The sequence below is a fragment of the Diabrotica undecimpunctata genome, chromosome 2 (assembly GCF_040954645.1).
Source record: "Diabrotica undecimpunctata isolate CICGRU chromosome 2, icDiaUnde3, whole genome shotgun sequence".
In the NCBI taxonomy this organism is placed as follows: Eukaryota; Metazoa; Arthropoda; class Insecta; order Coleoptera; family Chrysomelidae; genus Diabrotica; species Diabrotica undecimpunctata.
In genome coordinates, this window is record NC_092804.1 from 40,254,787 (window position 1) to 40,273,947 (window position 19,161).

At 30.5% G+C, this 19,161-nt stretch overlaps 2 protein-coding genes across 5 annotated transcripts in view; one reads left to right on the plus strand and one right to left on the minus strand.

The window, feature by feature from the left end:
- Nucleotides 1-12,032, minus strand: part of LOC140434438 (uncharacterized) — a 56,735-nt gene extending 44,703 nt beyond the window's left edge. For all 4 annotated transcript variants that reach the window (XM_072522700.1, XM_072522698.1, XM_072522699.1 and 1 more), the window contains exons 1-5: nt 11,680-12,032; nt 5,689-5,873; nt 2,940-3,136; nt 1,288-2,882; nt 11-378 (exon numbers count right to left, since the gene is read on the minus strand). In XM_072522700.1, the coding sequence (XP_072378801.1) occupies nt 11-378; nt 1,288-2,882; nt 2,940-3,136; nt 5,689-5,873; nt 11,680-11,824 (2,490 nt within the window). In that variant the 5' untranslated portion in view covers nt 11,825-12,032. The remainder of the gene's footprint in view (nt 1-10; nt 379-1,287; nt 2,883-2,939; nt 3,137-5,688; nt 5,874-11,679) is intronic.
- A 1,233-nt stretch (nt 12,033-13,265) lies between these two features.
- The window catches only part of spel1 (DNA mismatch repair protein spel1), a 90,511-nt gene continuing 84,615 nt past the window's right edge, over nt 13,266-19,161 (plus strand). The window contains exons 1-2 of the mRNA XM_072522703.1: nt 13,266-13,486; nt 18,430-18,479. Of these exons, the coding sequence (XP_072378804.1) occupies nt 13,453-13,486; nt 18,430-18,479 (84 nt within the window). The 5' untranslated portion in view covers nt 13,266-13,452. The remainder of the gene's footprint in view (nt 13,487-18,429; nt 18,480-19,161) is intronic.

The window sequence follows — 19,161 nt, forward strand, 5'->3', positions numbered from 1 at the left end:
ACGTCGTTACCTTTACTTTCATCCTCTTGCCGCCTTTAGCTGGAAGTTCTTTTTCTTTTGGACTATCATCCCTCCTCCGTTTCCCTCGTAATGTCCGCGTAGATGGAATGACAGGAATAGGCGGCGGAGTAGAGGAATCGTTGTAGTCAAGAGAAAAAGACTGCAAATTCACCGGTTTTGCGGGCACAACATTGGATTCATCTTCTGACGCAGCGAGGGGATCTTTAGTTGAAACCGGTAGTTCTGTACTGTCTACTGAATCCGGCATTGTAATAATAGAATCAGCTACAGATACTGGAGATGAAACTCTGGAAGAGTTTGTACTGGCTACGCTTTTTGTGTTTTTTAATTTTTTATGAGTGGTATCAACATCTGAGTCTGAAAACAAACAGAACTTAACTTGATTAAAGTATATGTTACATTAAATAAGAAGAGTCAGTCCATGTTGTCAATGAATAATCAAATCAAGTTTTGTAGCATGTTTTTTTACAGTACTAAACCATAATAATCAACTCATCAGGGAATATGCCTTGGTATGATATTTTCGAAGATTTTCACACAATCTTCGACGTGATTTTATTAATTATTAAGGTGTCAGTTAATGTGGCTTTATAATTGAGTTAACAGCAATTCCCAGACGACATTACAAACCTTTTCCGACACTGCTTTACACAAAATGGTTTATGCAAGAGCGTACAAATTATGGCAATAATCTGGTATATAAAACTCTGATCAGACCAGTGCTCACATACAGATCAGAAACCTAGGTACATATTAACAAAATCGAATGAATCACAACTTTGACATATATATATACCGGTTGCAAAAATGGCATTTGGAGGAAACAATACTATTTCAAATTGTATCAAGCCTGTGGTAATAAATATAATGTAGTAAAGCTGATAAAACTTGGCAGCTGAGAAAGCTACAAAAAGAGCGGCCAAAAGTATGATATATTGAACAAATAGAGAAGGATTTGAGAGATCTCGAAACTAGAAACTGGAGAATGAATGAATGAGGAGGATTAATTGAATAGTCCATTGCTCAATCTGAGTTGTGGAGCCAATTATAATGACAGCTGCATGTTTTTTCTTAGACTCATTAGGTTGATAGACTGTTGACTAGTAATTGCAGCAGTAAGCAAAATATAGATACCACTTTAAAAGATAAGTTTAATCAGAAAATAACTTCAATGCAGTGAATAATGAAACAAAAAAACAAAAATAAAACAAAACATTGATAATAAGTGATTCAAAAATAAGTATAGTTAAGAAATATTAACCTTACCTGTGCCATTATTTTCTTTGGTTAGTTTGGGTTTTTTATTAACGGCAGGTGTTACTTCATTTTCTTTTTTCTTTTGCCTAGTTCTCCTTCCTTTTATGTATACTACTTCAGTGGAAACATCTTTTACTACAGAAGGCTCTGGTTGTGACTCTTGACTCTCATTTGTAGCAGTTGCTACCTTTTTACTTCTCACGGATCGCAAAGACTTTTTTGGTAATTCCTCAACTTTTTCTGATGGAGGTACTTCGTCTTCTTTATCAACCTCTTTTTTTTCTGCGTTTTTATTTTCATTATTATTATCGACAGGACTATCTTCCTTTTTAGAAGATTGATCTTTTAATAATTTAGAAACTTTAACGGGTTTAGATATTTCTTCTTTTTCAGTTTGCTTATTGTCTGTATTATCTTTTTTATTTTTTTCCTCTTCGTCATCTTTTCCACAGATGTAAGCTACTTTCTTTACACAAAGTTCCTCTTCAACAGGTACTGAATTGTTATCATTTTCCGTATTTACATTTATTTCTTCTTCTTTATCTGATATTTTGCTACCTTCGTTTTTGTTATGATTTATTTCAAATTTTTCCTTCTTAACCTCTTCGTTTTTTATTTTTTCCTCTTCGTTAGTACAATTTTTCTCTTTTTCTTGGCAATTCGTTCCAAATCCTACAGTTAAGGATTGTGGGATAGTGTTTTTTGCAGGTGAACCAAAAAAGAACGAACTTTTCTTAGAATTTTCTTTCGGTGATTTAGCTGCTTCATCATTTGACGTGTTATCTTCAGAAATTACAGAATCATTAGTACTATTATTGTCAGTCTTACTATTTATTCCTACATCATCCAATTTACAAGGAACTTCTTTATGTTTTTCTATATTGTCTTTATTTATAACTAAATTAGATTTAATACTGTCATCAGTTTTACTATCATTGCTTTTTTCCACTACTGTTTCATCATTACCAGTTTCACAGTCAGCTCCGTTACTTTCACCATAAAAATAAACAACCTCTTCTTCTATTTCCTCTCCTACTATTGGAGAAAGAAAAGCCTCATTGTCAGCTCCTGAACCTTCACCTTTCACGATTACCACTGGATCTATTACTTCTTGTGTTAAAACTACTTTACATTCCATACCTAATCTCATATCTTCATTATCTAGCCTTGGTCTTTTTGCATCACCTTCTAATAATTCATTGAGATTTTTAATTCTTAAAAGGGGTTTAGACTTTTCTTCAACTTTTTCAGGCTCTTTTGTTTCCTTATCTTTAATAACTTCTTTACTATCTTCTTGTGGTTCTTTCTTATTATCTTTCTTATTTTCTACTTCACTTTTATCTTTGATTTCTTTAGTTTCTTCTTGCTCTTCCTTTTTAGTATCTTTCTGTTGTTCTTTAAGCTCCTCAGAGATCTCTTCTTTCTTTTCTTCTACACTTTCTTTATTACCATTCACTTTTGTAGTGTCTTCATCAGTCTGACCAGTATCTATGATTGGTTTTTCTGATAATGAGTTGCTATCTTCATTTACTGCCGAATCTGAACTAATTTTATAGTCACCATCACTTAATTTTGATATAAGAGTCACCAAACTCTCTCTATCTCTGCAAAAAATATCAAATTAATTAAAAGTCAGTATGAGAAAATAATAAGTCAATTACTTTGCTATTAGACTCCAGGTTTCATCATCAATATCTTCTTTGTATACTCTGATTTGGTAATTATCATCAGATTGAAACCAATAGTTATGTCCAGCTTTATCTCTGCCCAATGGCTGTGATCTCAATTCGTCTGCAGATAGTTTGTTGATGTCATTTTTAAATTTAACATGATAATCAAACTGCATTTCCAGCAACTCCTAAAAAACAATTATCATATTTGGATATTAAAAAAAAAACACAACATTCATTTAAATAAGAGATAAAGTAGGAAATTAAACATCACATTTTTAGTGAAACAATACAGAGATAGAGGCAGGCATTAGAAAATATTAATGAAATCCGCACTACAGCAGGAAAACTATGAATGTCCAAAGCACATGACAGATATTAGTGGAGAAACCTATGTTTATGAGTGGGTGGTGATAGGTTAAAAGAGAAGATTGCCTTAAGTTAAATTTAAAATGGGCCTCAGAAAAAATGAATATACTAAAAATATGAAACAGGGGCGAGCTGCCCATATTTTTTATATCTAAAAAATATAAGTATTTACTTTTATTGTTTTAATAAATGATAGAAAGAAACTGAAAAGGCAATAAAATTTAAAAATAAAAACTAAACCAAATTTGACTTTTGAGGTTGTATTTGACCAACTTGGTCTTTCATTATTGTCATTGTTTAAAGAGTTAAAAAAGTTTATTTGGATAGGAAGTGCTGCCAAGAATAGTGATTAATCTCTGAGCAAACTTTTTCATTTCATTAAAATTCGAAGGCAAACTATCATATAATAATTTCATAATGACATTTATTTTATATTTGAGATTATCTTGACAATTAAGAGTAATTTGTAAATACTCGGCACATCTTCAACATCACACTAAACTGGTTTGCATAAATCTTCAGTTTGACAAAAACTTTTTTGGAATTAATAAAAACTGCCAATAAATTTATTCCATAGCTCTACTAAAAAGTGTTTCATCTTATCATGATTCTAATTAAAATTTAGACACTTTTTTAGGACAACTTTGTGGGAATGTTTTCTTTTAATTTGAGAAATTATCTATTGTTTACTCATAAATATGTTCCAAGTGCATGGAATACAGCTAGAGCCAACAATATCATCTATTTGGGTGCAAATTGACAACAAAGGTCAGATGGTGCTCATTTGCAAGAACACTGATGACCAATTGCAGTCAATTTTTCCTGGAATGACTAGTGAGCAGTTCTCTCACTAGTCTTCCAACTCCCTTGGTGGTGGTTTTCCTGGAACATTATTTGGGAGGTATGCTGATCCGAGAATTATTTTTTTTCATACTTACTCCCTCTATGGACCTCATCTTTAAGAGTTGTTAAATCTCTGGAATCAAGAATCATTAATCATGTTGTTTGGATATTATATAGGTTTAAAAGGGAAATTCCCAGTGGTTGGCTGTACACCATAGTTTAAAAAAACTTACAATGAAGTAAAAACTTCTTTTTGTAAAATGGTATAAAATTGTATTACCAAAATTTTTAAAAATGATCCAAAAAGGATTTATAAATTTTCAGAATGCTTTCGATCCTATCAGATCATTATCAATGAAAAACGTCTATATAGTAGTTGAAACTAGCACATAATAAGGTCAGATTTGTCAATTAAGGACAACAAACTCAAGGGATGTTACCTTTCAGGGCATAAGGTTCAATTTTTTGAGCTGGGAAATTATATGTTCCCTTAAAAAGTGTAATCCTTTATCATCAACCTAGTGTCTTGATAATTATAATATTAGTTATATTAGTATAAAATTATATAATTTAAGGGCCATCTGATCTCACTATGTGGCTAGTTCCAACTACTATATATATATAGATGTTTTTCATTGATGATAATCCGATAGAATCCATTTTGGATACTTTTTAAAAATGTTAATAACAAAATTTTATACCATTTTACAAAAAGAAGATTTTACTTCATTTTAAGTTTTTTCTATTACACAGGTCATTGAGACTTCAGCGGATCAGCTGTATATAAGCTCTCCACCAATGCCTGACACCTCTTATGCCCTCTAAGACGGACACCTCTTCTGACCTTGTCAACACAGGATTCTTGCATCAAAGTCACATTGAATCTTCTCATAGCAACAGTAAGTTCTGCTGCAGCTGTCTTAATATGTTGAAGGACTCTAATTAGAGCCATTAGGGCTCTGATGATTTTAAAGTATACCTTTTAAGTCTGGTATGCCTCGAAATGAGCAGCCACTCAATGCTTTGTAGGAGACCTCATTGATCATGTAGACTACAATTTGTGTGTCCTCCAGCTTGAGTATATTATTGGGATCAACTAGATATGTCTGGTCTCTCCCACAGGCCCTCCATAGTTCCCAGTACCTCAAGGGTCCATTTTTTTTTGTATAGTTGTTAGTACAATCTAACCAAAGAATCCCTGCATTAAATGATGTTTTATGGAACTGCAAAAGTTGATTCTGACTTCCAATAGGAGCCTCATCCAGTGCTTGTTACAGTTTGTTGATGATCAGGTCTGTTTGAGCCTAATCTGGTTGAATATCAGGATGGTGTCTGTGTTCCACCTGGTGGTAGGATTTTGTTTGAATTGTAGGAAGTTTGTTGCATTTAGAAAATTGTTTTATGTTTGTAAGCTATTACCTAAGACAGTGAAATAACTCTTTTTGAGAATGTTTCACTTGGCACAAAAAATGTTGAATCTTAAAACTAGTGGTTGTAATAAAATGTTGATAGAAGTTGAAATAAATACCTTAAGAATGCGAACTTTTGATGTCAGCTTTGCTTTCTTATATCCAAACCTTTCAATTTCCCATGCATCCTGGATGTTAAAATTATGACATACCATTGCTAGGTTTTTCTCCCACTTATCATTCTTCACAGCTTTCTTCACTCTTCTCAGAAGCTTTAGAAAAAGATTGACAAGTTCAGGATGAACTGAAAAAAATATTCATTGATATTAGAAAATTTATATTTGATAATTTGTTTTATAAATGTTTCAAAAAATTTAATTTACTATTATTAATAGGCCAAGCTGTTATAGGCGAGAGGCGAATTCCCAAAAGGTGCTTTAGAAGTTATAAATGAAGAACCTTGGATAATAAATAAAGACAATAAATTAGATTAATAAAAATACTACAGTATTCTTGATTTCCACACATTGGTAGCTTATTAAATAATTTCCGTATTATGCTCATTGATATCTCCATGCCTTAGCAACTTATTTATTTTTTTTTATATCATTCATTTTCAAAAATTTAAATTGCCAAAATATTGATTACTTTTTACCAAAATGCCATACGAAATAGTTGAATGAAACATGTCAGAATAAGCATTAAACACAGTGGTTTGAGTCCAAAAAAGTCATATAGAATTCTAAATATGAAAACATAGCTCTTTAGCATACTGGATATCTGGTCTGTGGTAACATTCCATTTAACATTTTTGGTTAACATTTACTACCAGAAATTTCATCTTTAGGTGGACTTAAGAAATTTACAAACTCTCTGGTATCTCATGGCAGCTCCTGGGTTTAGTTTTTGTTGAGAATCATTTTTTAGTGTCCAACTGCTCCTCATAATATGTAACCTTCCTTAGATTTCCTATATCTTGAATGGCATTACCATTAACAACAAGTATCAATCTGACTAGCTCACCTGTTGATAGGTCATTTATAAAGATAACAAAGAGGGTAGGATCTTAACACCTTCAATTAACCCTTTAAAGGATCAGTGGTAGGTTTGTTTACTAGTGTTGCTGGAGATTATTTTTCTAACTTATAAGCAATGAGTATTAGATCTTAAGTACCAACAATACTGTTGTATAGGATGTTTTATGAAATTACTTAAACAAAACCTGACTAGCATATGCCTGTACTGAGGTGAAGGTTGTTGAGTGGTAAACATGGCTACCAGTGATCATTTGTACAGGGTACTTTACCTGTGTTAATGTTACGGTAATTTATTCTACTTTTTCATTGGTTTATTCATTGAAATATTGGATAATAACAAGTGTAGTAATGTACCATATAGAGTGAAGAACTATTTTACTAGAAACATTTTTAACAAACCTAACATAATTTTTTTTTCAATCTTTACAATTGTTATTTTCCATGAATACAAAAATAAATGGAGGAATAGCATTTTGTGAGAATGTTAGTGTACCTTCTAGTCTTTCATATCATTCATTCAAAATGAGATATTACTTGTAAGTTTTTGCAAAAAGACATTCTGGGGAATATTGAGACAACCAGTTTTTTTTTCAATGAGTGAAAATACGAAAAGAGAATACCTCTACTGCAAGACAACTGGAAGAGTATGTAAGTAAACACCTGGATGATACAGATGATGATAATTGTCAGATTAAGAAGGTAATTCTTACGTAGAAGACAGTATTTCACTAGTACAGTCTTCAGCTGTATAAATATTGCTTCCAGTTTAATATCAAATATTGCTTTAACATCAAACAAACCTGAGTATCATCAACAAACTCATTCAACTTTGGATTTACAAAGTAGTGTAATGTTTTTCTATATACCATTTGAAATAAAAATTTAAATAAATATTTTTCTCTTTTAAAACTTTGTTTTAGTGTGCAGATGTAGCAGTATAAATATATAACAGTAATTTGAAGGTGAGGATAAATATTCAAAGAATCACTTGTAGCAATATTTACCACCCCATTAAAAATAATTTCTGTTTTTTTCTATCAGGCCATTTATTACCTTCTATTTGATTTCACAATTTAAAAAAATTCTGCTCCTTAAATGGTTAAGTAACCTACTTAACATAATTTTTTTTTTATATATTTGGTATTGTCATTAATTATTTTACATGTTTAACACATTACATCAGTCAAAAATGAAGTTTTTCATAGAAGAAATACAGTACAGTAAAACCTCGATGTAACGTACTATTTGGGGGGACGAGGTGTCCGTTAAAACCGAAAGTCCGTTATATAAAAATATGTTTAAAATATGGATGTACACTGCATTTGGATACCTATATACACAAAATACAAACAAAATTCTATTTAATTGTTTTCAGACATTCGTCGTGAAGTGACGTTGCTGTTGATATCGACGCGCTTGCTGTCAGTAACCTTGTTTTGAAAAAAGAATCAAGCTTCGTTTGCACTTTCGATGTTTGCTGTTTTTTTATGATCAACTCTCCAAAATTACGAAAATGCGTAGAGTATAGTTGAATTTCGTTATCTGGCGAATAATCAATAAATGTTATTAGATCGTTGAGATGCGATCTTACCTCTGATAACTTCATTTCTGGCAGTGTTATTTTGTCGTCTTCTTCGCTATCTTCACTGCCATCCTCATTTTTTAGTTTCACAACTTCATCTGCTATTTCACATTCAGTCATGATGTTATACCCAGGGCCACTCTCATCTAATTCTAGCCATTGTAAAACATCTTCCTTAGTTGCATGTTCTCCGGCATTATTATGTATTGTCCTACAGAAATCAGTAACTTCCAACCCTTCTAAATCTATGTCTGCATCTTGGCCATCAAACAAATTCTTTCAACCATTTTTTAATGTTTGCTCTTTCACCTCCCATGCTACAGCAAAATTAATAATCGGTTATTTTTAATTGTAAGACCTTAAGTTTTGCAAGGTAAACTGCTCTCTTGTATCTTCTGCATTTTCTCCATCGTGCAATACAACCATTACTTCGTCTAAAAACTTTCTGTGATATATTCGTTTGGTTGCCAAAATTATTCCTTGGCCCATGGGTTGAATAAGCGGTGTGGTATTTGTTGGCGAAAAAATATACAGCTAATGTTGCCATCTTCTGAACGTAGAATATTTTCAAAGGGGTGAGCAGGAGAGTTGTTTAAAAGCAATAAACATTTCACCTCTTCTGGCGGTATTCTTAATTTTATCTCTTGCCATTTTCTCACTGAAGGCACAAATTCTTCGAAAACCCCATTTTTGAAAATATCTGACGTGAACCATGCCATCTTAGAGCTATAATATGAAACGAGCAGATGATGTATTGTATCTTTTAAAACTCTAGGTTTACGAGATTTGCCAACCATTACAGGAGTCCATCTATGCTATCCATCGGCGTTAGCACAAATCAGTGCCGAGATCCTGTCCTTGCTGATTTTTCTTCCAGAATTCGATTTTACATATTTGGAGGCTTTCAGGCAAAGTACGCCATAACAAACCAGTGTTGTCAGCATTGTAAATCTGAGATTCTAATAGCTTTTCGTTACTTATATGTTCTATAAATTTTTGCATAAAAGGTTCTATTTCTTTAAATAAAAGAAATGCCGTAAAAGAAAGCGCCAGAGCTATCCATCACTTGCTCTAAATGGTATGTCCATATGATTTGCTAATTTAATTGTAGCAGATTTCCCGGCTAGCGTGGTAAACAACCATATAATCATAGAAACCTACGCGTTATTATATCGGGTATAATATGAACAGTAGTATTTTTTTTTTTTTTTTTTTTTTTTTTTTTTTTTTTTTTTTAACTTTGATCGGATTTTTTGTCTGTTATATCCGAAGTCTGTTAAATAGAGGTCCGTTATATCGAGGTTTTACTGTATTATCATGAAAAATAGAAACTAGATTCTGAAAGTAGGAAAATAGAAAATATAATAAATCATGGAGATTAAAAAGTAAGTTAATGATGGGTCTAAATCTTATAGCTGAAATACTTAATAGCCAGAAGAAATACAAAAATTATACAGAAAATACAAACTATATTAAAGATTTCAACATAACATACCAAAACAATCAGTTATTTGTTATTCTTAATTATGTTGCCATTGTTGATGCCACTAAGTCTCAGGTTAAACAAACATGAAACATACACCAAGAACAAAGACTTCGAGAAATCCCAGATACGCAAACATGCCTGGGACAATGAACACAGAGCACAATGGAAAGATGCATCAAAAATCATGAAAGAAACAGATATGAAAAAGAGAAAAGTCAAAGAAGCAGCCCTCATCCTATTTAATAAAGAAAAATGTGTAGCAAACCCATCAGCAGAATATAGCAGGCTTTGGTTGCCAATACTAAAAGAAGAAGTCAACAACATATATAGAAATCAAGAATATAACTACAATAGCAGAGTAACAGGAGATCGAAAAACATCACCTACAATCTTATACACAATACATAATATGCAACACACAATATACAGAACACAAATCTAGGTTGCACAATTTACACTACACAATCACACAGAATTTGATATTCCTAGAGTAAAAACACCACCCTCAGATTTTTTCAGTCATTTACATGCTGCTGTCTACAAGATATGTCCATGTATGTCCATTTTAAAATGACATATTCCAATAACAAATAGGTAGCTTTAGTTATACACTTTTGCAGAATTTTTTATAACAAACTTTTTTTGGGAATAATTTCCAAAGTGGAAGTCAAATTGTCACACACTAGTTAGTTAAAAATGTGATTTTCATTACAACCAAAAATTATGACTTCATAAACATAGTATTCAAATCAGATACTTCTGAAACTATTACATCAACATAGAAGGACTACATTGAGAATAAAACTCAATTAGCTATGATTCCTAATAAAACTCAATACCTAGGTGTGATCATTCTTAAATTTCATACTTTTATATAATATTATAAAAAGATAGTCAGACACTAATTAAATACAAATTTTATTGGCATAAACTTAAATGGGAATACTGGAAAAAATAATAAGAATAATATGCAGTGCATTTACAAGAGTATATTTATATTAAAAACCAAACATATTTAGGAAGATCAAATATATTATATTCAATAGTTTATGTCTCAGAACCAAGCCTTAGGTCTACAATGAAGACACAAAACAATACGAATAAAACTAATATTTTAAATATTGTAAAAAGCTATTCAGTTAAAAATGAATAACTCTTACCCTCTGAATAATAAATGTTTATTAATAATACTCTATTCTTAATAACATTTACTGCTACAACATAAGACGGTATTAGCTGTGGACTAAGATTTAAGTGGTGAGAAGAATAAGCACTGCATCACCTGTGATGCAGAACATCCCCAAAGAGCTACTGAGTCAGGATAATAATCATGATTTAATTCAGATTAAGGTATTAAAAGATTATTCAAATAAGTTTATGATATAAGATTATTCAGGTATTATTTCTGTAACCCCATTATTTAACTGGTGTTAAAACCTTAGCAATATTATTATGGATCAAATGAAATAAAATGGAAGAAATCTTTCCAGAAACATTTGCAAATTATTAGGTATTGGTAAATACAGTATCACATCAATGATGAAAACATATAAACACAACATTTTATCACAATAAAAATGGCCATCTTATATGAATAGTGATAACACTAACCATAAAATAAATAAAACTGCTCATGTCCTTATTGCCCAATAAATATAACTCAAATTATGTTATAAATCTTTATATGACAATACCTGTATTTATAAACTACATATACATTTTGAAAACCCTCTTAAATATTTGTTTACAACTAAAAATAAACACTACTCTTTTTAAATTGGCATTGAATTAATTAAAAATGTTGCAATCAAAATTTTTGCTTTAAGTTTATATTTTACAGCCAATCCGACTTCTGAACTACAATATATAGAATGTTATTAAAGTATTGATTTGCTTACTTACAATACTAGATATTGGAATAATTGGAAAATCATAAAACTAAACATTAAAACAATGTTGCACAGAGCGAGATAAAAACAATAAAACGGCACAACAATTTATATACCTTCGTCTGTGTTTTCGAGCATCCCTTGCAACTCGAGGAAGTCTAAATTTGGTAGACCACATTGAGAACCGAATTTCTCTATAAATGCACAAATAACTGCGAAATTCGGATCATTTTCACAAGAAGCCTCAATGTCCGACGCCATTTGTAGCGGTTCACCTTTGACAACTAATAATTAAGTTAATCCAACACCACATATTTTAACTTTTTACACTATTAGATTATCATATAGACACTATTTAGGTAAATAAATACCAGAAATTCTGGGCAAATATATTTTTAAATATTCATTTTTTCATTAAAAAGTAGGGACTGTATACACAAACCATTTGCTGTCATTACTTTCACGTCACGTTGATCGTTGATTATGTCAAAATGTCAACTGTCCCACTGTCCTGTTCTGTCACACTGGTTCTGTTTTGATTCAACTGTCAATTTGTTTTATGTTTTTTGAATGATTTCGAAAGAGCCAAATATTACACAAGGATCTAGGGATCCCACCTTAAATTTTAACCTTTACCATGCGAGATGCGCTATGCACCATTACGCAGATGATTTTAAGACTTTGACATTTTTGTTTCTCCTAACCCTAACCTAACCTGTATCTTTTACCGATTAAAAAAGGAGATCAATGCTCATCATATTATAACCACAGTATAAATAGTCTATACTGTGTTATAACCAGAGATATGTAAGAGAGTAAACCTGTTTTACATATCTCTGGTTATAACCAATAAAAATAACCTTGGTCCATCCTTGGCCGTTTTCTTAGGTTGTTCAAAATTTCTATAAATATTTTGAGAACGATTTCAAAACATCAAACTTTGGTTAATTAAAAAATGTGATTTTCATTACAATCAATAAATTGTGGCTTAATCCCATATAAACATAATATTTAAATTAAAAAAGAAGTTTAAAAAAGTTTCATTGTAAAAGATTTTGCTATTTAGTAGTGGGAATAAAATGTAAAGAAACATACAAAAAACCAGTAGAAGTACTCAATGTCAAATAAAACAAGAAATAGGCTTTTTGAAAGAGGAAAGAAAGAATTTTGGAAATTAAGATAATATATTATGAATGATATGAAGAATAAAATTTTCTTTTAAATTAAGAATTAGTTGTAAGTTTTTTATTTATGAGATTTGCTAGTCATCATTTTAATCATAATTTCGATAAGACTACATAAATGAAAGATTATAATTGGTTAATTAAACATATAGCTTAAATCTAGTTTTCAAATAAATTGTCAATTTATTATTTCTTGAAAACACAAGCCAAAATTTTAAAATCATAATATGCGTAATGGAGCATCGCGCAGATCGCATGGTAAAGGTAAAAATTTAAGGTGGGATCCCTAGATCCAAGTAATATTACTAACCAATGTTTTCTAGAATATATACATATATACAATACATGTAATTGTATATATACAATTACAATTGTATTTCTGTAAAACTGAAAATTATAAACATTTTTTTGGACTATTTTCTGTTTTTGTTTGATAAATTTATTTTGATAAAACACAAGATAGCAGAAGAAGAAAAATTTAGCAAGACCCACAGAACGCCAAGATTACATTTAGTTTCCCGCTTTTTGAAATCCATTTAACTCCGTTAACCTCTAAAATAAATGAAAACAAATTTGGTCGTTTTCTTGTAATAGAAATACTTGTGACCGGTTTGTTTTATTAATGTAGATAAGTCTAGACTATCTTTTTCAAATTGCATAGAGAAAAGTTTCAATTGTGTTTAGGATAATACTGTTAACTTCACAATGACAGATAAAACTTTCAAAGCTTTAAATTTAGGTAAATATATTTACTACCAAATTTGTGAATTTATTCCTAATCCGCTCTAGCACAATTATTTATTTAATGGGAAAACCTTGTTATATCAAATATTATGCATTGTATTATTACAGTACAAAAGTGATAATACAAGTAAATATAACTACTTAAAAAGAATAAAAAAAAAGGAGTATTTAACAATAACTACCAGTAATCTATCAATTCTTTGTTGACACACGTTGTATCTCTTAATTTGTTTAATTAAATTTAAAAAATGTCAATATTGAGTTGAGGTAATTCAATATTCTCCTGATAATCAACTTTAATTTTTACCATAATTTACATTATGAAAACTGGTACAAAATATATTTGTCTTCTAAGCTGACTGGAAGGAGCCCACAGATTCGGATGATAATAAATATCACTAGGCAAATAGGCAACTCTTCATTATACAAGCTATCACACTATTTAGCTTTCTCAGCTAAGTTTTCAGATCACCAACATCCTGATAATATCACTATGTTTTTTTTTTAGTATGCAATGTCTGACACTTTTAGAATAACAGTATAATGAATAGTGTATGCATTGTTTTGTCAAAGTTCCACTTTTTACCTAATAGATCAGTAAATTATCCTAAAATATGGTGATACCCTCCAACCTGTAAGAGTCACCATTGAATTAATTACATTACCTACCCTCCACCTCACACTTCACTTTTGGACTTGTGCCGTTGGTTGCTTTTTATTTTTTAGGGTTGAAAACGACCCCTATTAGGAAAAAAAATCATAAGTGTAAATTCAAGCAATTTGGAATTATTTAATTAAGTATACAGTGATATTAAATTTATATTTCTACTGTTTTAAATTTTTACAATATTTCTACCCTTATAAAAACCAACCCTTTTCAAGAAATTTGAATAGTTGTAATATTTTTTTTCATTGAAACTGTAAATACAATAGTTTTTTTAATCATGTTATGAATTTATTTTATTTAAGCATAAACAAACAACCCTTTTTAATTTGTAAGGATGGGTGAAAGTATGTCTGTGCCTAAATAGCACATTATGTGTATCTTACAATGCTCCGGTACACATTATGTTCTGATATCTCCTAAAATATGTGATTGGTTTTTTATTCATAATTTGGTTAGCTTTTAAGCTTTGAAGTACTTAGAAAACCATTTTGTAGGTTTGTTTAGAGCTATAGTTGAAAGGGCTTGAACGAGTCACTAATCACCAGTGTATGCAAACTTTAAATAGCAATATCTTAATCTATTTTTGTCTTACAGAAAAACAAAAAAACCAAAATTAACAGAAAAGCAAAACTTATATTTTTTTACTCTCTAAGATTTTCCGCATCACTAATACATTTTAAGTTATTTTAAAAAAAATACTTTTCAAAATTTTAAAAATTTTTCTTTTAACAACACTAGGAATCCTAAGATTTTCTACTTGGCGAAACTAAATTCAAATTCTTACCACTGTGTTTTCTAAATTACCAGAGCAACTGCATATGTTGCTCTGATGAGACCTAATGAGGTTGAAATATGTATAAGCGGCTTGCAGATGCCCTGCATCAAGATTAAATCTAAAGGTTGTGGCATATTTTCATGCACATATAGTTTTCAGCAGGTAGCCTTTCCAGCCGAGCAATGGGACTGCACATTCACATTTTCATAAATAGAACATTTCAGTTTGGTGCTGTGAAGATGTGTCCTTGCTTTTCCAAATATTTTCTCTTATTTGCATCATGATTTCTTCACCGCGTATGAGTTCAATTAATTTTTCGAAATCCATTTTAACTTGTACTATCAAACTGTAAATATCAAACCAAAGAGTATCTTTAAAAAAAGAAGAGGTATCACATTCGTGCAAAAGTCCTAATTGTTTATTACTTCAATTCAATTAATTGTTTAATTGTCACAAAGCAATGAAAACACATGCATAAATGACAAAATAGCCTCAAAAATTATTTTTTTGAATACTCTATATCAAAATCAAACAAATACCTAAATACAACGAGGGGAAACGATGGAATAATAATTCACATTATCCGTACCAACAGGTTTCGACTCGTTCTCTAGCGGTCGGCATCCGTAAAATATTGTTTTCGAATATACTGAATGGAAACGCAATGTGCATGATAATATGCACAACCTTAATACTGCCTTTCTAATTTTTCTTTTACTTTAAATTCATATTTTTTTAAAAATAAGCACACTTTAAATTGGTTAAACTATCATACATATAAAAAGTAAATTTTAAAACAACTTATTTTATTTGGTGTTTTAATTAGGGGGTGATTTTACGATGTTTTAAAAAAAAAGTGACCGACTTTATTTTGAGCATAACTCGCTTGAGCTTAACATTAAAATAACACTTTCAAAAAGTTTTGATGAGTTTTTCCTGAAAAGTGCTTCATTTATGGGTTATTTCACATTGAAATATTTGATTTGGAATTTGAAAAATAAGAAACTATTTTTTGAGCTACAACTTTGCTTCTGCTGGGTCTAAAGATTTCATAAGTTACACAATTTTTTTTGTTTTTTAGCTACATTTTTGCTATGAATATTTTTTCGATAAATACTTACTTTTTGAGAAGGGGTGTTGCTTTCACTCCCGAGTAAAAGCAACCCTGGGCTCAAGTCCAAAGGTGAAGTAGAGGGTAAGAGGAACCTAAATCCAAATTTTCACACAAATCTGCTGTGACAAGGAAATTTACAAGTTCATCACATACTCTATTGTACTGGTTTTGCTAAAATATTGTTTATTTTGGTTAATTTTAGAATTTGCCTTAGTTAGCCCAGGGGAACAACATTTTAAACAATGGGCCAATTTAAATTTAAAAATTTTTTGGTGGGCTGTACATAAAGTAATACTTTACAATTAATAATTTACAAAACTTTATTTATAATAAACATTAGAACAATAATAAAAAAAAGAAGTTAAAAATAAGTAAAGATTTTATATACACATTTTAATGCAAACTAAAACCGAATTTACTTGAAATCTTTAATGAGAAATTTGGCATTGTTTTTTTTATACAAGCTGATCAATATCAGCCGGAATAGATTAGGTAGCTACATGTACGCGGCTTTTTAATTCTGCCGCACTCATTCTTGATCGGTGGTAATTTTTGATTCATTTCATGGTTGAAAATAATTGTTATCATTGAGATGCTGAGTAGTCATGTCGATAAGAAACCAAAAACGCACATCCATTCTTTATTACATAATGTGGAAGGTGTATTTTTTCATATTCAAGAACAATTTTATTTTACATTTTAAGTTGTATACTCTTTTTAACACGGCCCCTCTACTAAGCCAACATACTTCGGTAATAAAAACCATGTCACCATATGTCGTTTCTAATTCTTTCAAATTTCCCTGGTGAATTATACAATGGTTAACGAATATTTTCCTTCCTGTGACCATGACTTTTTAGATGTCTTGAAATAGCCTTACCGATACTCCTACCACAATACTTGACATTGCTTGTGCTTCATCTGTCAATATATCTACCAATAATCTTGTCTAATAAAATTTTCCAACATAGACTTTAGTTTATTGTAAGTCTTTGTCAGTTTTAGTCCCTTGCATTAGAATCAGTAAACCCAATTCTTTGGTAATATTAAATCAGGAAATACTAGGAAATGCTCTTTTTGTAACAGTAGCCATTACTGCTGTATTTGATACAATAGCTTGATTTTTAAACATAGCCTGTTGTTTTCTTAAGTTTTTCTCCATTTCATTAAACTTATCTATCCGAAGCTGCCCTGTTAAGTTTGTATATTGTTGTTCATGTTTTCTATCGTAATGCCTTTTTATGTTATATTGTTTTAATGTCGACACAGTCTCAAAGCATATTAAGAATACATCTTTATCTTTGACGAAAATGAAAAATAATCAAATTTTCAATTTTCTTGAAAATACCTGTGCTCATCCACAACCTTTTTGAATAAAAAACACTAATATTACCTTTTGGACAATAATATTACACTCACGCTTTTCAAGAAACACCAGAGTTGCTAAAATTGCTAGTTAACAGCTTACCAGTCTGACTGATTGCGTGATAGACTTTTATTTTGGGACAGCGAGTGCGAATGTACCTATATATCTCTTTCACTGCCCCTCCAGGCAGTGTGTGATATAATCAGTCAATTTCAAATTTCCAGAGTGCTCAGATGTCATCAAAATATAAATTATATCAAACTACATAAATAAAAATAGTATATTACTTATTATATTTTATATTATATTAATTTACTATATTAGTGTATGTATTTTTATATTATATTCGGTTGTATTTATATATTATATTATATATTTATATTTTATAATATATATATATTTTATAACAATATATTGATGGGGGAACTACTTTACCGATCGAATAAGCATGTTTAAAGGGCCGCAAGCATTGCGCATCCCCGAGTTAGCCTATGTCTAGATTTTAAGGCAGATTGTCCACTGTACTTTTAATACAACAATGTATCTTAATCGGATGTGATTTATTTGGATTAGATCTTCCAACTACTTTTGAAATCCTTTTTGAAGTATTGTTAATTCCAATTGACTCTAAACTTTAAATTGATAGTTTTCTATCCTCATCTATTCTGATTTTTGGTTCCTCAGATTTAGACTTCATCACATTGTAAAGCATTAAATTTGAAGCTCTTATATTTATTTTATTTAAAATAGTTTCAGCATTATCTCTTAACAGCTTCCTTTTCCCTTAAATATTCAATCGAATTTGGCATTCTCAGTAATACTGGAATACTCTAAAATGCAAGATGGCATCCAGTACACAAGAAAACAAGTGATTGATTTTGAATCACCACTGCTCTAAACTCAGCATGACCACTATTGTAACTGATAATCTTTAACTTTGAAGTCTGTCTTACATGATTCACATAAATTATTATTAATTATTAGTTAAATTATGTACTTATATAATATATTTTCAGATATTACTCAACAGCAAGAGTTTGTCAGATATTTTAGAAATCTTCCAGAGGTAAGTATTTTGTATTTTATGCATTATTTTTTAACAAGTTGGTTGAACTGTTGACTATTAATTGATTAGTCGCTGGTTAATCGTGGTGACAAATAATTGATCCATAGGGCGAAGAAATAACTGTTAGACGAAATCTCTTCACACATTCTTTATTGTGCTCTTATGGTAACATATGGAAATATACTGCATGTATAAAATTGTAAAGGCTTTGCCCACAGCTTACAGGGTTGCCGTCTTGGGAAATTAAAACTTATGGCTAAGAATTTACATCGAATATAATATTTTTTAGAATAAATCTTAGAATAATATATTTTTAAACACAAGTTACTGCCAAAATAAACATCAAACTAAATAACGAGCCAAGAAACTCCTATCAATTTATTGGTTTTTTAAGCATACATGCTTCACGCTCTTCAGGTAGCTCTTCCCATCTCACCTTACTGGTGATCCATAGGTCGATCCGATACACCATTCTAATTTAAGTGGCAAATCGATTTGGATTTTAAACCACTATGTTAAACTTTTTGTTTCCTAGCCGCAGATCGAACCATCACTACACTAGACCTCTTACAGTGAAGTGAAAGAACTTCCTTGGTTTAGTCCACGCGAATATCAAATAAATCTTAATATCCATAATAAATAGCAACCTATACTTCAGCCACTAATTCTTTTAAATTAGACA